The sequence below is a fragment of the Diplodia seriata genome (assembly GCF_021436955.1).
Source record: "Diplodia seriata strain FDS-637 chromosome Unknown scaffold_4, whole genome shotgun sequence".
Taxonomy (NCBI): domain Eukaryota; kingdom Fungi; phylum Ascomycota; class Dothideomycetes; order Botryosphaeriales; family Botryosphaeriaceae; genus Diplodia; species Diplodia seriata.
The window spans coordinates 54,056-80,935 of record NW_027117311.1 but is presented as its reverse complement, the minus strand read 5'-3'; the positions used below and the strand labels follow the sequence as shown (position 1 = coordinate 80,935).

The following is a 26,880-nucleotide window of genomic DNA, read 5'->3' as shown; positions in this document are numbered from 1 at the left end:
GCAGCTCTTCTAAACCGGGATATCATTCGTGCAACAAACATGGTCGTGAGCTTGGCTGTTTCGGCCGAAGGGAGAGATGCCGCATGAACCCGGCAAACGTTCCAGGGCGTGACAGCGAGCCATCAATGGTCTACATCAAGCAAGGCCAGTCACCCAGCTACCATCCAAAAGACGCTGCAGAGATTATAGTAGCTCGAAGATGGTACAATGGTTTCTATGCTGGCTGCTGCTGACGCAATCGGGGGGTAATCTCCATCATCTTGATTGGTCCATTATTCTACAAGGTGGTCCAGTCGCAGACCAAGGCCCAATTCTCTCTTCGTCCCCAATCTCCTCCCAGATCTTTCCTCGGGACTACCGGGCGGCGCTTGCGACAAGAAAGTGACGGCTGGTGAGCGGGGGGTGGGCGAAGAAGCAGCTTATTGGCCCAGAGCCTTGGCGCGCTCGTCCTCGAGCTTGGTGTAGAAGTTGTCGCGGTGGCGGACGGCGGGGACGTGGTAGCCGTACCACCAGCCGTAGCCGGTAGCGGTGCCGAGGCCTGGTGTCGCTCATCGTTAGCGCGGGACTGCGGTACTTTTTTGCTTTTGCGGATGGATGCGATTCGCGCGCGCGTCCGGGGGGGGCCATCTGTGGACGGAAGGGCGGAGAGAGTGCGGAAGAGCTCGGTCTACTGCGCGCCGGGAAAAAGGGATTGCGGATGGTCGCTGAAGAGAGGGGTTTCACGCACCGAGGGCGACGGAGAGGTCGAGGACAAGGCCTCTGCGGAGCATCTGTTACGGGTGCGGGTCAGCTCCAATTGCGGGGGGAAAGGGCGGATGGGAGGCCCCCCGGGGGCGAGCTCGACATACTCCAGTGATGGGCTTGACCATTTTGGCGGCGGGGAGCGGAGAGGTTCTGCGGAGAGCGGGCGTTGGGGAGGGTTGCGGTTGATGCGGGTGGTGTGACGCGCGAAGCTGGGGTTCGTCAAGGTCGGGTTGCACCTTCGCACCGGCCACAAGTAAGGCCGGCTGCCGAGTTGGCTTCACGGCAGCAGCTGGTAAGCATATTTGAGCTCTCCAAGCTTTGTAGAGAACGAGACACTCTTCTTACGCAGGTGCTTAGACCAGAAACTTGGATGTAGATGCGTTTCCGAAGTCAAGGAAATCAAATTTGTTATTGGTTGCAACCTCTTGCGTGTTCAGGTGCAGTATTTCTGCGAGGCAGCTGCGGGTGGGCTCAATTCCTTTGTCACCCGCTGCGACCTGGCCCGAGCTGGGTCTTGCCGCGACCGCGCCCGCCGCCGGCCAACTGCAGCTCTGCCTCACCACACTTTCAACCTGCACCATGCGCGTCACATAGCGCGAAAAACGAACAATTCCCGCCCGTCACCACATACCACCCAGCTTCCGACCGTACGCATACGATCCGTCCTCAATCGCTCGACCTTTACCACGCCCCACGCGAAACTGCGCAATGATGCCAGGACTGCGCTTCCCGGATGCTTCCTCGACGCAAAACCACATCGCAGGCACCAAGCGCCCGCTCGCTCCGGACGATGAACAATTCTCTTCGAAGCGCCGCCGCGTCGTGCGCCACGGCATCCGACACAAGCAGCCCTGGCGCGAAGATCCGGCAGTAGCTGCGCCGCAGGACGAGGCCTTCTTCCAGGCCCAGATCCTGCGTGCCTGTTCCATCAGCTTGACCGCCGTCGGGTTCGAGAGCGCGAAGCCGACCGCGCTGGAGGCGTTCCGCGCCCAGGTCGACGAATGTACGTGTTTTTCCTTTCGTCCTCACAACGGTACCAATTGGGGAATGAGCGGGCAGTGGGTGGTTGGTCGGAAACGGGGACTCTTTTTCGTGCTTTTGAACGGGAGGCTCACGCATCTTGGCTCATTCTCCAGTCATGCTCCACTTCCTCTCCGACGTGCGCGCCTCGATGGAGCACGCGCGCCGCACGACGGCCACGCCGACCGACTTCGCCCGCGCCCTCGCCCACACGGGCTACACGGCGTCGGACCTCGAGCCGCAGCTCGCGCTGCCGCTGCCGCCCGCCGTCGCGCTGCCGCCCGTGCCCGACGCGCCGCCGGCGGAGGTGCCGCCGCCGCGCCTCGAGGCCGTCCTCGGCGCCGAGCTGTCGGGCGCCGCCGACAAGAACGCGCGCCCCTACATCCCCGCCCACCTGCCCGCCTTCCCCAGCAAGCACACCTGGCAGGCCACCCCCGTCTACAGCTCGCGCGAGACGGACCCGAGGAAGATCCGTGAGCGCGCGACCCAGGAGGGCATTTTGGCCGAGCAGGCGCTGAGGAAGCTCATGGCGGCGAATCGCACGGGGTCGAGTAGGAGGCGCGCGTTGGGAGGCAAGGATTCCGCTGCTGCGGGTGGTGGTGGTGGTGAAAAGAGGAAGTCGCCGCCGGCGAGCAAGCAGATGTGGGAGGAGGCTATGCGTGAAATCATACGCGAGGATGAGATGAAGCGGGGAGACGTGATCATGGGCGGCATGGACGACGAGCAGAGCGGCGGCGATAAGACGAACGATTTCGTGGTGGATACGGGCTTGCTGGTGAACTACGACAAGAAGTATTGGAGGAAGGGGGCACAGTCGACGGCATGGTCGTGATGTGGGAAGACTCGAAACAAGCGAGTCGAGGCGTCGAGGGTCAACGAGTGAAGGGAGGAAGGAAGGAAAGAAGAAAGAAGGCAGTGAGTGAGACAGTTGAGGATAAGCATTTTTAGCGCGGCGTTCTCGGTGTTTGGTTTGCGGGATGGCGCGTGTCAGGTGGCGTTATGGTCTATGGATTTTCGGGACGGGAGAGCTAGTGGCTGCATCAAAGAAGACGAAGATACCACGGTCGGGGTGCGATGGTATGCAGAATCAAGGCTCCGCGCGAAACAGGCCTGCGGCGTGCTTGAGAAATACACAAAAATGATTTCTTTGTTTGCTATGACCAATTCTTGAACAGGCAACCGCCTCAGCGTGTAATGGTTGAGAGATGGCTTGAATCCCTTTGGCTGTGTCAACTACAGCAGATGCACCCGGAGATTGCGTGCGAAGCAAGACATTCGTTCCTGGGTTGGGTGAAGACGTCACAGCCGATGCTCGTTGTCCTCCCACGACGTCGTCTCGACGGTCAAGCCGCCCGCGCACCTTTTCAGCACCCAACAGACGGTCAGCACCTCGCATCTCGACATCTCGTCACTCCGTCACAGCCAGCCGCCCAAGGGAGGAAGGGAAAAGAGGTCGAACGCACCTTCGGAACAGCCGCTCTAGCGGGCGGCATACGACGCGGCCGTGCGGGTCATTCCGGTTCTCAACCTCGCACTTGTACTGCACCATCTCCAGCAGCTTGCACTTCTCCAGGTCAACCGGCGGCTTCCTGCGTTTGCCGTTCGGCTTGTAATTCACGCGCACGCTGAGCTCCTCGGGCGGAAAGGCTTCGACGGGTGGTGCCATCGTCGTTGCGGATTGATCCAGGCGGAGAAAAAGAGTAGGGAAAAGAGGACGTCACCACCTTGGGAGCTTTAACCACGGAGAAATGCCCCGCGCGACGGCTGCGACTGAGCGGGGAACCGGGTACAGGTGAAGGCTTCTGTCTTTGCGGACTTGACGACGGATCACGGCGAGATGGGCGCGGAGGTCTCGGGGCGGAGGTTGTTGGGTGAGGTTGAGGAGGCCCGGCTGGACGAGGTGCGTGGTCTTCCCGCGTCTCGACAACACCCTACCACCACACCAAAGGCACGATGCGCTGACTATGCTCTAGGTCCTGCATTCGGTGAGGCTGTCTGCGCAACCCGGGCTGAGCGAAACGCGATTCGGAATCCCGCCGCTGGACCGCCTCCTACGCTTATTCGAGCAACCACGTCCACGCCACCACGACCCGCCCTCTCCGCCGCTCGACCAGCCCCAGAGACACCGGGCTACTACTACCAAGCCCCCACTAGTCGAACTCACCTCTGCCGGCCTCGGCGCGGGCAAGACGCAGCTACTCTACCTAATCACCACTCTGGCCATCCTCCCCCGCACCTACGCCGGCATCGACCTCCAAGGAAAAGCGAGCGCCATCGTCATCGTCGACACCGACGGCCACTTCTCCGTCACGCGGCTCGCCACCGTCGCGAAAGGCCACATCACCCGGTGCAGCCGTCGCGCACAACAGCAGCAACACCGCCACACGACCATCGACCCAGCCGCCGCGGACGCCCTCATCGCCGCCGCCCTCACACACGTGCACATCCTCCAACCGCAATCACAAGCCGCCCTCATCGCCGCCCTGCGCGCCCTACCCGCCTACCTCTTCCCGCGCACCACCGGCACCGGCACCACCACCACCCACCACCATTCCACACACAGGCCGCTCCACTCCATCCTCGTCGACAGCGCCAGCGCCTTCTTCTGGCCCCTCCGCGCCGCCGACGACGACGCCCGGCTACCCGTCAGCAATGGCGACGGCGACGGCGGCGGCGGCGGCGGCGGCGGCGCGAGGGCCACATCCACATCCACATCCACCACAACAAGCGAATCCTACACCACCCTCGCTCGCACCCTCGTCGCGCTCAGCGCCCAGCTCAACTGCGCCATCGTCGCGACCACCACCACCACCCCGCTCCTCCCGCCCTCCTGGCACGCCGCCTTCGCCCCGTCCCTCCGCCTCGCCGTCGGCAGAGCCGCCGTCCGCCCGTTCGCGCCGGCGATGAGCGTGGCCGAGGCGCGGGGGGAGCGCGGGCAAAGGCAGGGTGTGGTGGAGAGGGGGCGGTGCGGGGTTTGGGTTGAGGGGTATTACGGCGGCGGAGGAGGAGGAAGTGGAGAGCAGCAGGCGTATTGGGGGGCGAGGGAGGCGTGGGAGGGAGGGTTGGCGGGTTTGGAGGGGTGGGTGGTGGATGTGAGGGGCGATGGGGTGGTGGTGGTGGAAGGGGGGGAGGGGGATGGAGAGGGCGAGGGGATTTGAGATGAGAGGCTTGAGTGGTGGCTTGCTGCTTCTTGCCCGGGGCTTGCAGTGGGGGAGATAAGGCTCGGCCCGCCCGCCAGCCGCTGCCGCTGCCGCTGCCGCGCTGCCCGTCTGCGACGAAGGATGGCGGTATGGAAGCGGGATCATGGCAAGGGTCGAATGGTGGTGGTGGCGTGGGAGTGCGGTCCGAAAGATTGCTGACGTGCTTTGGCGTCAATGCAAGGGTGTGAAGACTTCGGGTGCAACAACAACGAGATATCTACTGGGGTCCGCATGACTGGAGGAGGGCCGGCACTAGCGAAGGTTCGCCAAGTTCTGGGTCCTGGCTTTGCTGACTGCAGCCGCGATTGGTAGGCATGCACCGTCTAGGCACGTTCGTGCAACGTCCAGCCTTACTACGTGGCTTCGACTAATCCACGATACGAAGTTTCGGTTGTCGCATTCGCTAAGGCGGTTAGGAGTGGGACATCTGACTCCGTTAGCCGCGCCATTGGCAGTCTGCATATGTGCCCACAGGGTTGGCCGGCCAGGTTTGCAACAGATGATGTCTGGTGACCGGTGCGCAGCTCTTGCCGTCCTGATGATGGAGCCATCCGATCTTCACAACAAGTGCCCACGACGATCACTCGGCTGAACCGCGGCCAGCGCCCAAGACGGCAAAAGAGAGACGAACCATCAGCGGACTCCTTTTCGCCCGCCACCACGGTTCCTCTAGCGTCCTGATGCGGGCGCGCGGCATTCAGCACGGCTTGGCAATGAGAGGGTGGCTAACGAGGAGCGCCCAGGAAGTACGCCATCGAATTCTGTGACACCCGGCCGGCCTATCCGCGACGCCTGCTTCTCTTCGTAGATATCCCGGCGATACATCGCTAGAGCTAGGGAACAGGACTTCCGTCCGGGCTTGGTGGCGTGGTTTTGGCACCCTGGCTGCGGGGAGAGAAAGGAACAGTTGGGTCGACCTTGCTCTCGGACTTTCTCCGCAACGCAAGGCCTAGGTACCTGGCTGGCTCGAGCCACGTACTTACATCGCCCCGTTTCGCCCGCCAACTTTAATAGGACCACCTAGTCAGCGCTGTGCCCGTTCGCCTGGTACCAGGAATATTAAAGAGCGATCGTCCGGCACTTGGCCTCGCTTTTGCCCTACGTACCGACTCCTCCCCCCCCTAACCAATGGATGTTGCTTGATTTCAACACCACCTCGCGTCTTTACCGCTGCTTGAGTTTCGGGTCCGCCTTTAGTCTTCTCCTCAATTCGGACAGTCGAGGTCCGCGGCTTGGTAGGCCCCAAAGGAGAAAGCCAGCCCGTCATCTTTGACTGAAACAAATATTGAACCGGATTCATAAACAGCGGCCGCGCGTTCCCCGTCCTCCCGCCCGCGGCTCCGGTAGAACCCCATGTGGAGTGAGGTCGGATAGAACGGACCTCGCCCATACCGCCTTTGTCAATTCTCCCGCCTTGTAGTGCACATCTCCCTTTCTTTTTCTTTCTTATATCCTCTGTGGAACCTCTTTCCTCTCAATTCCCTTTTGGAGATCCACCTACCGCCCGCGCCCGGATCCCCGGCCCGCCCCGATCCCGCCAATATCGTCCCCCGCTCAACCCGTTTCAACTTTTACCGGCCCCGCCCTTCCTCCTCCCTTCTGCAGAAAATCGGAGATGGCGTCACACAATGCCTCCTTTCTCACCCTCCACGAGCCGCTGCTGAGCCGCGATCTCCACGTCGAAATGCCCGGCTTCGTCGTCGACAATGTCCGGCTCTTGCTCTTTACCTCGGCTTCCGCCCTCTTGGTCAGCATCGTCGCCGCCGCAGCACTGTTTTGGGCCAGAGACCCGCTCGCCGCTTTCCCGGTCATCGGGCACGAATGGGGAGATGAGAAGAAGAGGCGGGAGAGGTTCGTGACGGGGGCGAAGGGGATCTATTTGGAGGGGTATAAGAAGGTTTGCCTTCACCTCACTCCCTCACTCACTCGGTCTTGGTGGGGGGTTCGTTTGTGTTGGTGTGCTGATTGAAGGGGCGGTATTGTTGTTGTTGTAGTTTAAAGACGGCGTGTATCAGATCACGACTGTGAGACGTAAGCAGTGCCACTGTACGAGGATTGGATGCGGGAGGCTTTTGAGCTGATTCGATTGCGGAGTGTGCAGGGTCCAGGACGATCGTCATCGCGCCAAAGTATCTCGACGAGTTGAGGAAGCTGCCGGATGATGTGGTGTGCAACCAGTGCGCAGCCGATGAGGTGAGGGACTTCACTTTTGTGTCGTCATCAACCTGCACACGTCCCCCTTTGTCAGGGCTGTGGGAAAGAGACGATTGGCTGACCATCCTCATCCCACAGACGCTCGAGAGCAGATACACCATGCTCAACACCCACGAGCCGCTGCACGGCCACGTCCTGAAGACGCTTCTTACCCCCGGCCTGCGTACGTCCCGTCTCCACCTCCCTCCCTTCTTGTTCCCCCGGCCGCCTCAACCCTTCCAAGAGCAACCATAGCCTTCCCACTACCACCAGCACCACCAGCTAACAACCACAGGCCGTCTCAACCCCCGCATCTCCGACACCATCACCACCGCCGTCCACAACACCCTCCCCTCGTCGACTTCCTCTTGGACCCCCCTCAACGCCACCTCCGCCCTCCTCCACATCGTCGCCGCCGCCACCGGCGCCATCGGCGTCGGCACCCCGCTCTGCCTCGACCCGACCTACCTCGACGCCTCGGTGCAGTACGCGGCGAGCGTCATGCGCGCCATGGCGGCCGCCAGCCGGGTTCCCAGCTGGTGCCGGTGGCTCGTGGCGCCGTGGTTGAAGGAGGTCCGGGAGCTGAAGGGACGGATTCGTGGGATGGAGGCGTTGGTGGGGGGCGTGATGAGGGCGCGGAGGGAAAACGGGGAGGAGGCGGAGGACCTGCTGCAGTGGACGGTGGACGGCGCGGCCCGGTTCGGCCTCGACGCCGAGTGGAAAGTCGTGCGGGCGTACCTGGGCTTCGTCTTCGCGGCGGTGCACTCGACGACGGTGGTGGCGACCAACGTGCTGTTCAACCTCGCCGCCATGCCGCCCGAGGTGACGGCCGAGCTGCGCGACGAGATGGCGGCGGCGCTGAAGAGACACCCGGGCGGCGGCGGCGGCGTCGTGACGTTCGACGCCCTGCAGGACATGCCCAAGCTCGACTCGTTCATGAAGGAGACGCTGCGCCTGTACCCGCTGCAATTCGGTACGCACCTCCCCTCCCTCCTCCCTCCCTCCTCTCTCCCGCCCTCCCTCCCTCCTCCTCGCCCACCCGCTAACCCCCAACAGCAAACTTCCAACGCAAAGTCCTCAAGCCCTTCTCCCTCTCCACCGGCCAGCTCATCCCCGCCTCCACCGTCATCGAGGTCCCCACCATGGCCGTCTCGCTCGACGCCTCCCGCTTCCCCCATCCGCACCGTTTCGACCCCTGGCGCTTCTGGCGCCTGCGCACCGCGCCCGGCGCCGATCCGACGGGCCACCAGTTCGCCACCGTCGCCGCCGACGGCACGAATTTCGGCTGGGGCAGGCACGCGTGCCCCGGGAGGTGGTTCGCGGCGAATGAGATTAAGATGGTTGTGGTGGCGGTGTTGGGGGGGTGGGATGTTGGGATGCCGGAGGAAGAGGGGGGGAAGGAGGGGGAGAGGGAGAGGGAGTGGGGCGGCAGGAGGTGGCGGAATTGGGAGTATGGGAATTTTGTGAGTTTTGCGTGCATGCCCCCCTTTGAATTGTTTTTTTTTTTTTTTTCGGAAGTGTGGATGGTTGGATGGATGGATGGATGGATGGATGGCTGACGATTGTCGTGTGCGCAGTGTTTCCCTGTTCCTACGAGGGAGCTGCTGTTTAGGAAGATTGAGACGTAGGGTAGTGTATGAGGGAATGGAAATGATGACATCTGGAGATAGCATCGATTTTGCGCGACTGATCGGGAAAGGGCGCTGGGTAGGAGCTGTGCGTCAGAAGTCTGGGGATGCACATGGGTGCATTTGCTTGGCATCAACAGCTGATTTGGCGCGCCGAGCCCCTCTCCAGGCTGCCAAGTGCAGGGGTTGAATGCGCGTGTGTGGAGAAAATGAGCGCCAATAGGCGGACGAAATGCCATAGACGATCGCCTGCACACGGTGAATCCGACTGGAAAACAGGTTTTTATATCCAGAAGCTTACAGTGCATGCGTACGCAGGAGATTGACAGCCTCGCACGCACCTTTCCCTTTGTCATTTTCCCTCTCACATCCTCTTCTCATCGAGTTTCGTTAAAAGCTCGCTGGTCCCATGGATCCGATCAGCGCGTTCTCTTTGGCAGCTGCCGTCGCACAAATCGTCGACTACGGAACCCGCATTCTCTCCGATACCTACGAAATCTCAGGCCGCACAGCGCGTGATGTCGAACTGTCAACCATATCCCAGGACCTCTCGGATCTGAGCAAGCAGTTGGAAGTCCAGCTGGATAATGTGGAAAAGCCGTCTAAAAGCGCGTTGCTCGATGTGTGCAAGCGCTGCGTGGATGCCAGCGATGATGTGCAGAACGCCGCCGATACGCTCCGAGCAAAGCGAACAAGAACCAGGGTTTCTGCGAGTACCTTCGTCTCGGCTCTGAAGTCGATTTGGACTGAGGCCGAGGTGGAGAGGTTGCGCGACAGCTTGACGGAGATCCGGTCTCAAGCGACGATTGCAGCCTTGGCCTTAGTCTGGTATGAGTGTCAAAGAGTGGCTTCAACTTCGGAACACTGATGCATGCATAGGGAAGAGACCAAGCAGGACGGCCAGAGGGGCGTTGAGTTGAGGAACCGGCTCGGTGAACTCGCCGAGAAGCTTGACGGACCAGCTCGCGCACTTGCAACCGATCTCAAGGAGATGACATTCCTACATGAGCCGGTCCAACTGTCACGGAAGAATCGAGAGCTTATTCGGATCATCCAACACACTGACTGGGCGTTCTGGGCTCCCAATGAAGGCGGCCAGCCGTTCAATGTCCCTCGGCCCGTCGGCAAACTCTCGAACGATGACGTTTCGGTGGCGGCCAAGATTCTGAGCACTCTACCGTTTCGCGACATGGACTCGCGAGAAAAAGCGATTGCCAATGTCTACCCAGACACTTTTGAATGGATCTTCCGCGACGGCCAAGCCGACAAGCAGGGACGAGAGCTGCAATGGACGAGATTTCCAAGCTGGCTTCGGGACACGTCCGAGTCTATCTACTGGATAACTGGTGAAGCTGGCTCGGGGAAATCGACTCTCATGAAATTCATCTTCGAGCATCCTCAGCTACGACATCACCTCCAGGAAAACGCCAAGGAGCTCCCGCTGATGCTCGCTGGGTTTTTCTTCTGCAATCCTGGCTCCAATATGCAGAAGTCTCAAGAAGGTCTCTTGAGAACTCTCCTTCACCAATGTCTGAATGTCAGGCAGGATCTCATTCCTGTTGTCTTTCCCCGGCGCTGGGCCTTGTACAAGCTTCTGGGATCTGATGCAATTTGCCCAGGATGGTCCCGGAGTGAATTAGAGGAGCGTTTCGATACTTTTTCCTCCTTGAACGGCAAGGAATTTCGGCTTGCGCTAGTCGTGGATGGGCTCGACGAATTCGAAGGAGATCACAAGGCCCTGATACAGTGGGCTAAAGACCATATTGCCTGCCGTGGTATCAAACTCTGTGTCTCGAGCCGGCCCTGGAATCTATTCTCAGACATGTTCGTCCAGGCGCACTCGTTGACAATGCAAGACCTGTCCAGGCGCGACATCGAGCATTTTGTCACGACAGAATTCAACAACTGTCCCACATTTCAGAACCTGAAGAGACTCTTCCAAGATGAGTCGAATCGACTTCTCAGCGGGATTGTGTCCAAAGCCGAAGGCGTCTTTCTGTGGGCCATCCTCGTCGTTCGGTATCTGCTCGAGACTTTGACCGACAATCCATCCCTGCCACATACTCAGGCACAACTGGCCGCGATCCCGACCGACATCATGGGCCTGTACACATTCATATGGCGATCGATACCTCCCGAGAGGATTCCCATGTCCTCCAAATTGTTCCTCCTTTGCATCTTCCAGAATCCAAATGTGCGCAAGGTTACTGCCGAAACTTTCTGGCTGGCTGCTCAGGACAACCATGCCAGATCCCGGGCCACGGTAATGGATGACAGCGCACGCCACGGTATTGCAAACGTCATGGAACAACTGCTGAACGGGCATACCCGCGGCCTCCTCGAGATCTCAGCCGACCAAGTCCGCTACCTCCACCGCTCGGTCCGGGACTGGACACTGGACGGCGTCATCCTGAAAGAGATGTGCTCGAAAGCGCCAAAGGATTTCGAACCGTGCCTGCACATCCTCGAGGCGTTCCTCGCCCAACCCCCGCGCCGCGTATCGGATGCGTCGGACCTCTTCCAACTCGCCACCTTCTGCCTGAGCTACGCGGGCCTCGCGCTGGCGCAGTCGTCGTCGTCGTCGTCGACCAAAAACGCTCCTCGGCACGACCGCATCGTGCACGCGCTCGACCGCGCCAACGCGCTGGCCTGCGACTTGAGCGTCGCCGCGTCCGCCCAAGGCAGCATCATCCCCCCGCGTGATCTGCACGTCGACTCTGCGCACCCCGACGCCGACGGCTTCTCGCGGGGTCACTGGGCGGCGCTGCATCACCACCCCCGCATCGAAGACTCGTTCGTCGGCGTCGCCGCGCAGTGCGGCGTGTTCGAGTACGTGCGGGCGAAAGTCGCGGCGGACGAGAAGCTCTTGGAGCCGAAGCGCGACAGGGTCTCGCTGCTGGAAAGCGCCGTGTTCCCTGGCCTCGCCTCCATGCGGCTGCGTGGCGAGGTGGCGCCGTTCGGTATCCGGCCGTCGCCGTTGAGGGATAGGGACCGGTTGCGCGTCGTTAGGTTTCTGCTCGATAGTAGCCGCCGTGTGCGGTACAGGACGGCTGGCGACGAGTCGCTCTATGACGTGCTGGTGGAGGCAAGGCGCGAGGAAGAGCTGTTCCCGGGCCTGAGGGCATGGTACGATCAAGTGTTGCCGCTGTTGGAGAGATATGGGTATGGGCCTGAGGAGAGCGACGGGCGTGGAGCGGAGAAGGTGAATAGCGTCGGAAGGCGGCTAAGGAGCGTGCTTGTCAAGCTTTGTCCTTGATATGCATCTTGAGTGATATGGCTGGTGCTTGAGTCCTTTTGACAAAGGCTTCAGTGAAGGCCAGCGAGTAATATCGTTGTCCAGAATGAACGTGAGCGCCTTCAATGAACAGGAAGAATCTACAGAAGCCAAGCGAACCATGCGGTCCTCGCAAGTCGGCAAGTATTCCACGCCATGACCGACCACCCCTTCTTGGTCGGCCAACAACGCGTAATTGGCCGGCCAATAACGCGTCATTAGCGACTATGCCCCCTAGTCGCTTAACTACGTGTTGTTAGTCGACTATGGCGCGCTTTAACTAGCTATTAAGAAATTTTAAGGGGTATCTATCTTGCTAAGAATTTAGCTATTAGAGGATATAGTCGCTTATTTACGTATTGTTGGCCGACTAATTACGCGTTGTTGGCCGACCGGTATATAATATAACGTATTTAGTAAAACACCCCTTCGCCGCCGCACTAGCTAAGAATCCGCGCTACGGTCGACTAACAATACGTATTTTAGCGACTAGGGGGCATGGTCGCTAATGGCGTGGTATTGGCCGACCAATTACACGTTGTTGGCCGACCGAATCGCCCCGGTCGGTTACGGCGTGGAACAGCAAGGGAAAGCGGGGTATCTGATGCATCCTCGCTTGATGTTTCCTCTTCTGTGCTGTTTGTCGAGGTCGGAGTGGGCCCGCTTTCAACCATCAGATATAGCCGGTCGCCTATCATGTCAGCTCGATACGGAAGAACAAGACGCTGGAGTCGTCGATAAGAACCGGTTCTGTCTTGCAGATAGATATGGGCTTTGCACGACGTTAACGTGACATCAAATGGTAGCGATGCGGGTTTCAGATTCCTGGAAGGTGCAGATGCAACCCGACCCCCATTCTTCCGGGTCAATCCTTTGTGGGCCTGTATAAAACCCATTTGTGGCGGGTTCACGAACTTGTTCAAGCGCAATCCTCAAGAATTGCGGAAAGTAATCTTCGCTTTTGAGTCCGCTCGCCCAAACGCAAAATGGTGCTCGATATCGCGATTCTTTTCTTTGCGCTTGTCGTGTTGATGTCGGAATTGACCCAAGGATTGGCGATAAATGATACATTCCTCCGGGCAACACGTACGTCAGGTCGACAACGATGGGCAATCTCGGCAATCGAAGCCGACATCAAGCGTTATGGGACGCGAATGAATCGTGGTCGGGGCGTGTCTGGAGAGAGTACAGAGTGAGAAGATTGCATCTACCGGGCCACATGGGGAAAGCTGACCTTGAGAGTACTCTGATCGATACCTTGTGGGATGAGAACCAAGACCTGGTCGATCAATTCCTGAACAATGACTTCCTGAAGTCTCAGGCAGACGGAGCTCCCGAGGACACGGTACCTTCCTATCAGTACTATGCGATTGTGAGTTTCGACCTATACTGCTCCTTTTGAGACAGGTGCACTGATTTTGAGCAGCAAGACTACTACTACCTTGTGGACTACGTACAATACAAGGCGTTGCGGATGACGACGTTCTCTGAGACTTACCCCACGAAGCTGCTATCCGTGTTAGCAGAGGAGGCGGTGGCCATCCAGGGTGACATCGACTACGCGTGGTCTACTCGCAATGACACACTTGGCACCAGTCTATCTGTACCGCTTGATGTTATCGATGCTGGCAAGAGGGGTGTCGCTCAGCTTGCATATTCGGACTGGCTCCAGAAAAACCTCGATCTCGGATGGTTCACTCTCCACGTCATGTCTATTCCGTGCATCTACGTAAGTCTCTTGAATGCTGGGGCTGGTGCCGTACTTACCGGGCGTGGCAGGGATGGGTCAAACTCGCCGAACACCTTGACCAATCCAACACAACCAGAAAAGGTATGTCGCGTCTCCGAAGAAGCTCGACAGACGGTGCGCTGATGTTGCAGACACTGTGTTCTACAAGACGTGGGTCGAGCCGAATCTTGATCCGGTTTACGGTAACTCACTCACGGGTAAGTATCGATTCCCTGTCTTTGGCTGAGTGGACGAAAAGCTGCTGACATGGCTGGAGACTTCCTCGAGGCGAACAAAGATGAATATTATTCGACCAACGCGAATCAAACTTGGACGTCGGCGTTCCGCCAGGCTATGCATTTCGAAATCGACATGTTCAAAAGCGCAGTTGGAGCGTCTTTGCAGGACCTGGCTTAGTGTCGATCTCCGGGTAGATGTATATATGCAACGTCAGCAGCGTCTACTCGAAAGAACCGAACGAGTACTCCTTCACGTCCATGAGGCACTCCAGCCGTTGTTATCTCACACGCACTGACCAATCCCTTAGCTGTCAGAAAGTTCTGAGTAAGTGGATTGGAACTAACGCAGTCGGTCGATTAGTGTCACCTCGGCAGATAGCGCAACCCCAATCAGCATACATGCCCGCCCTGAAATATCCGCCCCGCCCATCGCCTCCGCTCCCAGATTCCGCCAGCCACGTAGCGCCCGCCCGCTACTCACGGCTGTGGCGGCGTCGTTCCGCGCAGCATGCAGGGCAGACGTGCATCGAACCCCCCTTTTCTCCAACCGCGCACTTCCGCCAGCAGATACAACAATGCGGCAGTAATCCGGCGCTCCCACTGGATGAGGCAGTAAGCCCTAGGGTTGGGCCACTCAGATAAAAGCCATATAAAGTGCCCGGCGTCAGCGCGGGGGTTGTCGTTGACCACCACACACCACAACGAACGAGCACCAAAGCCGCCAACACATCATCTTCTCTCCTTCTCTTCCCCCCTCAAACTCGATCCTCGACCCTCGACGCTCTTCCCCTCCTCCTCCACCTCCACCACCACCACCACCAAAGAACCAAAACAACAAAAGCCAGCCAGCCAACCAACCAACCCCGCGCCAAAAAAAAGAGAGAGAAAAGATGCTCGAACCAGCCATCCCCCCGCACCTCCTTACCCCCGCCGGCGCCCGCACCCAACCCCCGCGCCTCCCCGCCCCCGACTTCGCCCCGCCCAACGCCGCTTACACCGCGCGCTTCCCCCGCTCCCTCGACGGCCTCGCCATCGCAACCATCTGCGCCCAGGCCCGCGACCCGTCCGCCACCCTCCTCCCTGTCGCCCTCGATGTCTTGGACCCGGTGCTGGGGTTCCTGAAGGGCGAACGGGGGGGAGGGGGAGGAGGTTGCGAGGCGTGGGACCTCGTGGCGTTCCGCGATGTTGCTGGGTGCCATAATGTTGGTGTTGTGGCGTACTGGGCGGGCGGCAGGGAGGCGTGGGAGGAGTGGGCGGGGAGCAGCGGGTTTGAGAAGTGGTGGGGGGGTTTGGTGCCGGGGGCGGGCGGGGCGGGCGGGGTGGACGGGGCGGCGCAGAACAATGTCGGCTGGTTCCGCGAAGTCCTCTTCCCCTCCATCGACCGCTACGAGACCATCTTCTCCAGCGCGGACGTGGGAGACGAGGGCGGCGCGCGTCTAAGGGAAGGGTTGAGCGGGCCCGTTCGCGAGCATGTGTATTGGGGGAGCATGAGGGATCGGATGCCGGCGGCGCAGGTGGATGGGTTGGTCGGGGAGACGGAGACGGAGACGGAGACGGCGGGGGAGGGGGACGGGCCGACGGAGGGCCGCAGGGTCGTTGTGAGGGGCAGGCGCAATCTTTGTATCATTCGCTCCGGGCAGGATTGGTCGGATATGGTGCCGAGGGAGCGCAAACTGTATCTCGAGACGATGCATCCGGTTTTGGTCCGCGGCATGGATTTCTTGAGGGATGAGGGGAGGGCGATTGGGTGTCACAGTTGCCGGTTTGTGGACGAGTTGGATCCGGCGGATCTCGGGAGGGAGACGGAGAGGACGTTTGGGTTTGCGTTTTTTAGGGATATGGAGGCTTTGGAGAAGTGGTCCAAGTCGCATCGTACGCATTTGGATATTTTTGGCCGCTTTTTGCAGTACGTCAAGGAGCTGGATGGGGATATCTCGTTGAGGCTGTTTCATGAGGTGTTGGCCCTGACGCCCGAGCAGCAGTTGCTGGAGTATGTTGGGTGCCATTCCCGGACGGGTATGCTTGGTGTGTAGAGAAGATCTCAGGCGCATGTTTGTTGGAAATGAAACGAAATCAGCTGCGCTACTGTGGGTCTATGTGGCAAGCCCGGGTGACTGACATCACAGCTTAGTTGTATGTATCTTAACAAAGACAATCAAGGGCGGCTCTCAATCTTCAGCTGTTTGGGGTTTGCTCGCCGGATCTATTTGCTGTCGAACAACTGTAATCAAACGTGGTCGGATGGTATACCTTGCTCTGTGTATATATTCCGATGCCTGCCCTCATTTCTATGCACCATTCATTACTTCCGCTTTCATTGGTTACCGCACACGATCTTTCGAGACCCTGTTAAGTTCCATCTCAGAGGGATTTTTCGGTGGCGCATCATGGAGGCACCGTGTCCTTTGAAAGACCACTACACAGTCGGTTGGATTGCAGCCCTCGACAATGAAGTCACGGCAGCCATTCAGATGCTTGATGCCAGGCACCAACGTCCCAGCGATTTTGTCCAAGGCCTCTCTGACCCTAATGCGTACGTATGGGGAAGAATCGGCGACCACAATGTTGTCATCACTTTCCTGGGAGCGGGTGCGTATGGCACGACGCCGGCGGCAACCACAGCGAGCTATCTCCTCTCCGCCTTCCCAAGCATCAGGATCGGTCTGATGGTTGGAATCGGCGGTGGTATCCGCCGCAACGGCTTTGATGTTCGGTTAGGCGACGTCGTCATCAGTCAGCCTGACGGAAAGTCTGGCGGTGTCTATCAATACGACCTCCGCAAGGCCCGGTCTGGTAACGATTCCGAGGCCATCGGGATACTTAATAGGCCTTCCGAATTTTTGCTCAAAGCTCTGAACCTGCTGAAAGCTCAGCATCGGGCGAACCCATCGAAGGTCCCCGAGTATCTCAACCTTGCCACTGAGATCATGAAGGAGCCTCCCAACAGAGCTCCCGGCTACGTCCACCAGGGAATTGAGAACGACAGGTTGTTCAAGTCGACTTTCGCTCACGTATCCGCTGTTTCCACTTCTGAATCCGAGCCTGTCGAAGAGGACTTTGATGCGGACGACCCTGATCCGGAAGAGCTAAGCCTGACCTGCCCCCATTGCCCGTCTGAGAAGGAAGTCAAGCGCCAGCCGCGTCCTTCAGGAGCCATTCCGCAGTTTCACTACGGAACCATTGCCTCGGGCAACACCCTCATCAAAGATGCGGAAGAGAGAAACAGGGTTGTGAAGCTTGTTCCTGGCAACTGCATCTGCTTCGAGATGGAGGCGGCGGGCTTGATGAACAACTTCCCGTGCCTGGTCATTCGTGGCATCTGTGACTACGCCGACTCGCACAAGAATGACAGATGGCAGCCGTATGCAGCTCTGACTGCCGCCGCGTACGCCAAGGAGTTCCTGGAGACCGTTCAAGGTGGAGAAGTGCAACAGCAGATTCCGCTTGCTGAGCAGCTTGAAGATAGTTAGTGCCCTAAGAGTTCCGTTATGTAGGAAAGAGTATGCTAACTCACCCAAGTTGCTGAAAGAGTGAACGAGATTCGAGACACCACTGCTGCTACCAACGCGACGGTACTGGCTGCCCAGCTGAGGAAATGGCTTTCACCACCAGACCCTTCGATCAACTATACGGCGGCGATTCGTGAACGCAACAAGGGCGCCGTCGGTACTGGAAGCTGGTTCCTAGAGAATCCGGTATTTTTGCAGTGGAAGTCAACGAACAATTCTATCCTCTGGCTACATGGTCATGCTGGTTGCGGGAAAACAGTCCTCGCCTCCACAGTAATTGAGCACCTCATGTCTGAGGCCGACAGAGTTCCAAATCGTATCATCCTGTACTACTATTTCACTTTCAATGATACGCGAACTCTGTCTCAGAGCAGCTTGATGCGATCTCTCGTCAATCAACTGTGTCACAAAGATGGACGCACAATGAAGGACCTGCAGGGACTTCGTTCCAGAACATCAGGATCTCAGCCATCCGATGACAGCTTGTCGGAAGTTTTCAACTCAATGACCAGTCATTTCAAGCATACCATGATCATTCTGGATGGGTTGGATGAGGTCGAGAGGCAAAACAGACCGGATGTCCTCCGATGGATTAGGAATGTCGTGTCCGGTGCCGTCACGTCGGACATACGGATATTTGTATCGAGCCGCGATGAACACGATATCGAAACGAGACTGGGAGATCTTCACCTGGTGGTCCAGCTACTACCGGAAATGATCCAAGCGGATGTCAAGGAGTACGTCCACAAACAAATTCATGACGAAGAATCCAAATTGCGTCGATGGCGTCAACGGCCAGATGTTCAATTGGAGATTGAGAAAACATTGACCTCTAAGGCGTGCGGAATGTGAGTTGACCAGTGTGCAATTTTCTTTAACAACGAGCTTAATTTGGACAGTAAAATGGCTGACTGATTCAGGTTCCGTTGGGTGGTGTGTCAAATGCAAGCCATTGAAGATTGTCTGGATCTTCTGAGCCTTAGGGAACGATTAAACTCTCTGCCGGAGACCCTGGACGCTACTTACGACCGCATCATTCAAGACATGCTCAAAAGAAAGCAAAAGGGCGCCATCACACTTCTTCAGTTCCTTGCATTTACAAAATGGGCTATAAAGCTTGCGGAAGCTGTTGAAATCGTTGCTGTTGATCTTTCAAGTTCTCCACCTTTTGATCCGGAAAATAGGATGCCCGACCCACTTGAAGTTGCAAATATCTGCTCAAGCCTCGTATCTATGGACCGTCCCCACTTCGAACTCGTGTACTTACGACTGGCCCATTATTCGGTTAAGGAATACCTCCTCTCAGATCGGCTCCAGGGATCTCTTCAACACCACTTTTCTGAGGTAAACGCCCACGCTTCCATCGTCAATACATTTCTTGGGTACTTCGAAAGCGTCCTACCGTCCATTATCGGCAACTATTGGAACGATAACAGGCTTTATCCATTGCTGGAAACGGCCGTCTCTGGGTTTGTTTGCCATGCAAGAATTGGGGAGAAACAGAACCGGACAACGGAAAATATCAAGAAGTTTCTCAATCACGAGGCCCCCAAAGACTGGCTAGTTGACCGGGGACTTCTATCCATAGCTCGTAGCCCTAGGACTTCTTCTAAGATTTCTACTGACTGTTTTCCTGGCACCAAGGACGGAAATTACGAGCCCGTGGATCCTGAGAAGTTGACACCCTTTTTCATTTGCATCCATTGGGGACTTGAAACCACAGCTGTATCGTTCATCGAAGACAATGATGCTGAGATATCTACGAAAATCGCCTACCACGATGAAACGACCGAGGAAAACCACTTCATGTCTCCTCTTTACTTGGCTGCATCAAAGGGCCTACGGAATATCGTCCAGGCTCTTATTGCTAGAGGTTTGAACATTCAAGAGGTCAGTGGAGACTTCGGAACGCCTCTCGGTATCGCTTGTTTTTACCAGCATGATGAAGTTTCCACGCTGCTGCTTGAGCACAGTGACAGGAGTAGAAATGATTATAGCCAGTATATCAAGGATGCATTGGATAATGCTCTTGATCCGTATGGTTCACGTCAACATTCCTGGCCAATCATCCACAAACTTCTCGACGCCATCATCGCCCTGGAGAACCCGGGCGCCCTTTTTCTTGGCAGTTGCCTCCTTGCCGTGCTCCTATTCGGTAATTTGACGGGGGTTAAAAGTATGATACGGGAAGGATTTCCAGTCGATGAAGTAGCATTGCACATCGAACAGTTGTTCAAGTGGATGGACGACGATTTTCTTCTCAATGCTTTTCAACTGCTCTCGGAGGATCGCTCGGGAAACTTCGCACCCGAGACATTCCACAAGCTTGCCCGAGGAGCACTCATATCTCCAACATTCTATCGCACTGATGAACCGCTCGAGAAGACGTTAATCTTTTTCGTATCACATGGGGCCAGGTGCGATATACGCGACGAATCTGGGGACACGCCACTACACCATGCAGTGTTGCAAGAAAACAGACGGGCCACGGAAATTCTCCTGGAGGTTTCGTCATTAACCTCGTCCTTGACCGATGACGGTCAAAGTACTGACAACGAAGCATACTTAACTTTCATTAATGCTAAGAATTCCAATTCTAAGACACCTCTAATGTTGGCAGCTACCGAAGGCTTTACTGAGATGGTGCAGATTTTGTTGTCGAAAGGGGCAGATGTAAGTTTGGCAGACAGATTCGGGAACATGTCACTACACATCGCTGCAGCATTGGGTCATTTGGAGATTGTGAAACTTCTTGTTCGGTACGGCTCGAACTTGAAGTGCCGCAATAATAACGGCAACACACCATTAGATCGTGCTCGGAGTGTTTGTGCGTTGCGTGAGACTGAGTGGGCGTTTCTAGTATGCGATGCTGTGGTAGAATTCCTGGAGTCGCAAAGCTATGAACGGCGGGAAACATCTGAGTGAGCCGAACGTGCTTCCAAAGCTACTTAAGGGAGAATACTGGAAAGAGGGTAGAATGTCTTATAGCCTGGAAAGTCAAGCAAAGGCATCGGTCATATTCGCCGTGCAGACAAAAAAAAAAAAAAAACGAGAAAGGTCAACGGGAGCATCCATGAAGTGGTCTAAGAAAGACCTGTTCTGCTGCAGCTCAAGAAGCGCCGACGAGGGATCGCCTTGGTGGCCGCGACCGATCTTGTCCACCCCACTCCTCACAGATGACATTGCCACCTTCACACTACTCTCGCCGGCCCTACTAGAAGCGGCGGATACAGTCTCAACCCTCCTCAAAGCACGCATTTGGGAACGGCAGCTGCGCCAATGCCTCTGCGCTAACCTCCTCGTCCCTCCTAAATCATCTCCCCCATCTCTCCACACAGCTTCCTCATCTTCTCCGGCTCCCCATATGGCATCCGCGTCAGCCCGCTCAGCAGAGTCGCCGTCGTCTCCATCCCAGCAATCATAAACACGCCCGCATTAACATACATATTGCCCTCCTCCAACCCCGCAGCGACGTCAACAACCCCCTCCTTTCCCGCCGAGCACCAAATTCCAGCTATCCGGCTCCTCGCCACCCCTATCCAGCCTACGGTCCACCTCTTCGCACTGTGCGCGTGGTGCATGCGCCTCATCTGATTATGCCCATTCTTTCGACAAAATCCTTACGCTCGATAGGGAGGTATTGGGGCCGGTGGTTTGCAATCTTGACAACTATTCGAACGCATCAGAACGAGGGCTTCCTCCTTGGCGGGAGCCACGATTTGGTGGCACTGGTGAGGGAGTCGAGATTGTTAGGGGCGAAGGGGAACAGTGGAAGGGGTTTGATTGAGTGGTGGAGAGAATGCGGTGGAGGATTGCTTGGGATGGGCTTGGCAACAGGTTGTCGGTAGTGAATTAAACGCTGATAACTCTCTGCCTCAAGGTGAAAATGCGAGTCTCCAACTGCTTTGAGTTGGAACTGTTACCGGACGGCTGGATTGATTCCACGATGACTCAAATTTTTGTTAAGGTCTTCCATAGGCTTACCTGGTTTTCTACTTGATGTTCGTAACAGCCTATAACGCGAAACTGGATGAGAATTCTGTTCAAAGCTCAAGTAAAGTGGATACCATCCACCCAGTCGAGGCCAATACCTACGCCCTACAAAGCCTGCCATCCCTCTCCACCCAAGCATCACTGCCCACCACAGTCGGCCCATAAAACAGACCATTCGGATCCCACGTCCTCTTAATCTTGCTCAGCCTCTCATAATTCGCGCCATAGTAGTCCTCCTTCCAATTCGGATTCAAATAACTCGCCTCATTCAAATACGTGCCGGACCCGGGCGTCAGCTCCGTCAACCGCGGCACCACAACCTCATTCAGCTTCCGCTCCCTCTCGCGATTGACCGCCTCCTCGGCCGCAAAGTCCCACGGCATGACCGCCAGCACCGACACCAAGCTGTCCCGCCACTGGGGCAGCAACGCATTCGGCGCCACCGCCTGCCTCTCATCCGTCTCCAACGCGACGCCCGCGAGCACGAGCCCCGGCGCCTCGACCTCCTGCAGCTCGCGAAACGCATCCGCCAGCGCCGCGGCGCCGCCATCGCCCTCGACCACGGCCCGCGGCACCAGCCGGCCCGCCATCATGACGTTGATGTTCATCGTCCCGCGCGGGATCGGCCCCAGGTACGCGGCGTAGTGCTCGTAGAACGTCGGGAAGCTGGTCACGTTCATCTGGAACGCCACGCCCAGCCCTTCCAGCGCCGACGTGAACGGCGCCATCACCTCGCGCACCCGCGCCTCGTCCGCCCCCGCCAGCGTCAACGGCACGATCCGGAACCCCGCCGACGACATGCTGAACCCCACGTGCCCGCCCGCGTCGACGATGCCCGGCAGCGCGGCGAGCAGCGCTTGGACGCCGGCCCAGAACGCATCAGTGTTGTTCGCGGACTTCGCGAACGCGAGCGCCGCCCCGCCGACGCGCTGGTCCGCGTGCAGCCGCACCGTCACGCTCGCCGCGACGCCGTACGCGCCGGGCCCGCCGCCGGCCAGGGCCCAGTAGAGATCCGCGTTGGTCGTCGGCGACGCGGTCACGACGTCCCCCGCCGCGGTGACGAGCTCCCACTCGAGGACCTGGTCCGCCCCCATGCCGTGCATGGTGCTGAGCGCGCTGTGCCCCCCGCCCTGGGTCCAGCCGCCGACGAGGCCGACCGTCGGGCAGTTGCCGGTCAGCACGACGTAGCCGGCGGCGGTCGCGGCGGCGAGGGCGTCGGTGCCGCGGACCCCCGCGGCGAGCTTGATGGCGGGTCCGGTGTAGGGGGTTGATGGGTTGTTGTAGGCGGGGATGATGGTGGTGCTGCGCATGTTGTGGGTCCAGAGGCCCAGCGAGCCGGTTCCGGTGCTCTTGCCGAGGAAGCTGGGTGGCGGGCGTGTCAGTTCTGCGGGGACGGCGGGGAGGGATGGGTGGGTGGGGGAGGGAGCGGGCTTCACTTACTCATGGCCGGTGCTGCGGACGACGAGGCGGATGTTGTGCGCGTTGGCGAACTTGACGCCCGCGGCCATGTCGGCGGCCGACGTCACGTTGATCGAGTACACGGCGTCGGCGCCGAGCGCACAGGGCTGCTCCCGCGGCGTGAAGGGCGTGCAGTTCTGCCACACCGGGTCCATCATGGCCGTCGGCGCGTCTTGGCTGGAGAGCGTCAGTCGGGCTTGCTTCCCTGGTGCGGTGTGGCTTGGACTCACAATACAATCGGCCATACCCATTGCGACTTGAGCTCGGTGCAGGCCGCTTCGTCGTAGTCCGGGTCGTGGCAGACGTGCGCGAGCGGCTTGTTCGCGATGAGCTTTCCCGACACGGTGGTGTTGAGCTCCGCCCATGCGTCTGCTGCCGGCCAGCATGCGTCGCCGGGAATGCACTTGCAGTCGGTCGAGTTCTGGGCAACTGCAACTGCCGCGAATGGCAGCGCGTGCAGGGCAGCAACAAAAACACGGGAGAGACCCACCATCTTTGAACGTGAACGAAAGCAGTGGACATCGATGCGGATACACGAGGTATATATGGGCATTAAGCTCGGTCTCGGAGCTCTTATTAGTGTGCATGAAGGATGCGGGGATAGCTGCCCACTCCGGCATCGTCCCCAACGGCTAAATCCAAACACAGCTCTAGGGCTTATACTACTATATTATTTCCAGCCCCCAATAGAGTTTATTTGATTCCTTACTTCTCTGTCCTTAAACCTTCTTGGGTAAAGTCTTGCTGCTATTCGTGCCTCTCGATAAACATCCCCGGTGAGGTCGTCCCGATGGTCGCTCAAAAGCAAATCATCTCCGGGTAGGCTAAAGGCGGCAGATCTCCGTCTCTTACTCCACCCACAGCACTGAGCTTTTTCGAAGCTTTGCTTCTCTGCATTCACATGTGACAGTCGCGCCCGAAAACTCTCTTTGTCAATCTAAGGACTACTTGTCGCAGGACGATTGTTGCAAAAGTAACAACTTTTGCTCGTCTTCCTGATCGGATGTAAAACCGAGGACCTCGCACATCGACCCCTATCCGGTGAGTACTGGGCTTGAGGCAGCAGAAAGAAAAGGTACAACCAAGCGGCTTAACCGCATGCGTGAGACCTGAGAACGTCTTCTATCCCAGTACAACAATTTCGCTCCTGGCGTCGACTCGTTCCCATGCCGACTTATACATCCTGCCAAGACCCACCCGAGCGGCCGTCCGCTAACAGTTCCAACTCAAAGCAGATGGAGACTCGCATTCTCATCCTGAGGCACAGAATCATCAGCGCTTGATTCAGTTGCGACAACAGAACCATCGCTGCTCTGCTCTTGCGGCTCTCCAATCTCTTCAGTATCAGCCTTCCCGATCCCCATTGTCGTCACAGCCGTATGGGACAGGCTCGCCTTCTCATCCGCTTTTCCCGCATCCTGACCACCCTTCGCCTGCGGTCCCTCAACTTCTTCGGTCCCAACCCCCTCACGGCCTCCTGTCGCTCCAGCCACGGGCAGCCCCGCCACATCTTCATTCGCCTTCCCAGGCCCCCTCAACCTGGGGTGCTCGCGATCCTCCAGATCCAACGTTGCAAGTGGCTCGCCATGTTTCGTCATCGGGATGGCGTCGGTGGCGCGCGACCAAGTTCCGGCGCCAACCCCTTCGTGGGCGAGACGTTGGAGCTGCAGCGTCTCGTTCGCACACCATTCCAGACGCGCGTAGTCCCTGAGGCGGTGGCGTTTCTGCACGCAGCCGAGTACTGGTTCCAGGACGAACGAGATGAGGATGATGACGGAGCCGGTGGCGAAGGCGAAGCAGATGCCGAAAAAGCTGAACGAGACGTGTGCGTTGCTGAGGATCTTCTGGTTGGCGTTAGCCACGACGACGGCTTGCAGTAGCGCGCACGCGAGATGCGAACCTGGTTTCGGCATATTGCCCTTTGCGATGTCGTGGTCGGCTCCAGAACCCATTGCTGGAGGTTGGCATTCGCGCCCGTCGCGTAGCTGATGGCGGATGCCTGTTGATACGCTGAAGCCGTGGCAAACCAGTGTTGGATGTCTAGCTGCCACTGGTTGGCCGGAAGGGGGCCTTGTATACCACCGCTGAGCGTGTCTCTGGACTTCAGAGACTGCGTCCCCAAGTCGCCGACCACTTGCTCCACCCCGAGACTGTCGAAATACATCCAGCTGAACATGTCCCACAGTGCGTCTTCTCGGAACAGGATTTCTGCGCTATCGTATGTATCCCAATCTCCACCGAGAGGTGTGCAGCGCTTGTCTTCCGGAAGCTGGGAGCTGCAGAGTTGCGTTTGGCTTGTGCATGCCAGCGGAGATGCCGACTCATCTTGGCCGTACACACTGACTGAAGACCCATTGTTCGATAAAACCCCCGGCACGACATCGGCAACTTTGTGGGTAGCACGGTACCAGTCATCGATTGTTTGCGTGTTGAAGACAACTTGACCGGCCGATAGAAAGAATAGGAGGACGTTGGCGTCCGGGCGCTCCATATTGGCGATGGGTTGGAAATCAGACTTCGTGTCAACAAGGGAGCCATTCTGGTATATTGCCCTTTTCATGCTTTGAGATTGTCAGCTCCGAGTAGCGCGCCCCGAGTCTGCAGGGTTTGAAAGTCAACATACCCAATGTCGTAGTCTGCGTTGGCACTGTTGGCGTCGGTCTCTATCAACTCCCAGATGGCATCGTTTGTGTACTCGTATGTGAAGTTGGCATCCACAGCTTCTCCATAGTAGTACCGGGTGTAGGATCTGTCGCCTGATATGTTCCAAGTCGTCTTATAACCCTCTGTCACTAACGGAGAGCAATGAAGGACCCTTCTGTATTGGAATCTCCCTTCCAACGGCGAGTTGAGGCCGAGGTCTCGATGGCTATCCACGTATCCAGTGTCCATCAATAAGCTCGTGTTGCTGCCCCGACATATACCCCCGTGGAAAGGGCAGCTGGCATTCGTCACGATAGTCGATTGTAGGTTCTTTTTGATGAATGTGCCACACTCCAGCTCACCTGACGTGTCCGTGTTGTAGCATTGCTGAGCGTAGTTGGCTGCGTTCTGCATCTTCTTGTTGTAGTAGGGCATGGCCAAGGTCTGGTAAAGTGTATAGTTGACGGAGAAGGAAGGGCTAGCCAGGAGGCCACAGCGAGGGCTTGCGATCAAAACTTCATTCCCCAAGGCGACGTGCGAGGAGAGACCACTAGCCGTTGCAAAGGCTATGATAAACAAGGTCGCAAATGCGATAATGGGGATAACTCGGGCACATGATTGACCGGAGCGCCGGGCCCATGTAAGTTCGATAAGGGTGATGAGGCCAGACGTAGCGTTGGAAGAGTTTCGAAGGATTGCTTGACGCTGGTGGTAGAGGCCGTCTTGAACTGTCTCGGAAGATAGTAGCTGATGAAATCCAAAGCACGCAACTCTCCAGGTACGGGACCCAACCACGGTGATGAACAATGCCAGAAAGGCGATCATCAAGTTGGCTTCAGAACGCCCCAAAGTGAGCCTGGCGCCGAACACGGCTCCGTGAGTCCAGTCTGTCCAGACCCCAGTGTAAACATCATGGAAGCCCTCTGGGCTTGAAGAAGCGTCGAGGAGCATTTCTTTTACTCCGAAAGTCAAATAATGGACACAAAAGCAGTAAAGAAAATGGCTTGGGTTTCGAAATTCGTACTGTCCAGCATATCCCTCTTAAATAGGCATATGGCCAGCCGGGAGATCACAGCCTCAACGTGGCTCACTGCATGCTGACAAAAAGGCTGAATTTGCCTACTGACAGACCATGATAACTCGCACGCGAATTTTTTTTTGGCTTTTTTTTTACCGCAATGGGCGCACGTGCATTGCATTTTATTCCAGGATTGCGATAAGTAACGAATTCATAAAGCCTTTCATGATCT

At 57.6% G+C, this 26,880-nt stretch overlaps 6 protein-coding genes across 6 annotated transcripts; 4 read left to right on the top strand and 2 right to left on the bottom strand.

Moving 5' to 3' along the window:
• Window positions 1-1,452: 1,452 nt before the first annotated feature.
• Window positions 1,453-2,596, top strand: SLS55_003890 (uncharacterized protein; the record flags this gene model as incomplete). The annotated part of the gene is made up of 2 exons (XM_066775354.1): window positions 1,453-1,747; window positions 1,881-2,596. The coding sequence occupies 2 exons, from the start codon at window positions 1,453-1,455 to the stop codon at window positions 2,594-2,596; spliced, it is 1,011 nt and encodes a 336-aa protein (XP_066633235.1).
• Window positions 2,597-8,072: 5,476 nt separating this feature from the next.
• SLS55_003889 (uncharacterized protein) lies at window positions 8,073-12,343 on the top strand (the record flags this gene model as incomplete). The annotated part of the gene is made up of 5 exons (XM_066775353.1): window positions 8,073-8,130; window positions 8,214-8,497; window positions 9,183-9,577; window positions 9,665-11,987; window positions 12,320-12,343. The coding sequence occupies 5 exons, from the start codon at window positions 8,073-8,075 to the stop codon at window positions 12,341-12,343; spliced, it is 3,084 nt and encodes a 1,027-aa protein (XP_066633234.1).
• Window positions 12,344-13,278: 935 nt separating this feature from the next.
• SLS55_003888 (uncharacterized protein) lies at window positions 13,279-16,060 on the top strand (the record flags this gene model as incomplete). Its single annotated transcript, XM_066775352.1, has 3 exons — window positions 13,279-13,431; window positions 13,486-13,890; window positions 15,365-16,060. 3 exons carry the CDS (start codon window positions 13,279-13,281, stop codon window positions 16,058-16,060), a joined length of 1,254 nt encoding a protein of 417 aa, XP_066633233.1.
• Window positions 16,061-16,414: 354 nt separating this feature from the next.
• SLS55_003887 (uncharacterized protein) lies at window positions 16,415-18,451 on the top strand (the record flags this gene model as incomplete). The annotated part of the gene is made up of 3 exons (XM_066775351.1): window positions 16,415-17,492; window positions 17,547-18,384; window positions 18,436-18,451. The coding sequence occupies 3 exons, from the start codon at window positions 16,415-16,417 to the stop codon at window positions 18,449-18,451; spliced, it is 1,932 nt and encodes a 643-aa protein (XP_066633232.1).
• Window positions 18,452-21,627: 3,176 nt separating this feature from the next.
• On the bottom strand, window positions 21,628-23,574 carry SLS55_003886 (uncharacterized protein; the record flags this gene model as incomplete). Its single annotated transcript, XM_066775350.1, has 4 exons — window positions 21,628-22,891; window positions 22,970-23,164; window positions 23,218-23,356; window positions 23,478-23,574. The coding sequence occupies 4 exons, from the start codon at window positions 23,572-23,574 to the stop codon at window positions 21,628-21,630; spliced, it is 1,695 nt and encodes a 564-aa protein (XP_066633231.1).
• Window positions 23,575-24,213: 639 nt separating this feature from the next.
• Window positions 24,214-26,065, bottom strand: SLS55_003885 (uncharacterized protein; the record flags this gene model as incomplete). The annotated part of the gene is made up of 4 exons (XM_066775349.1): window positions 24,214-24,831; window positions 24,888-25,548; window positions 25,611-25,773; window positions 25,993-26,065. The coding sequence occupies 4 exons, from the start codon at window positions 26,063-26,065 to the stop codon at window positions 24,214-24,216; spliced, it is 1,515 nt and encodes a 504-aa protein (XP_066633230.1).
• Between the last annotated feature and the right edge of the window lie 815 nt (window positions 26,066-26,880).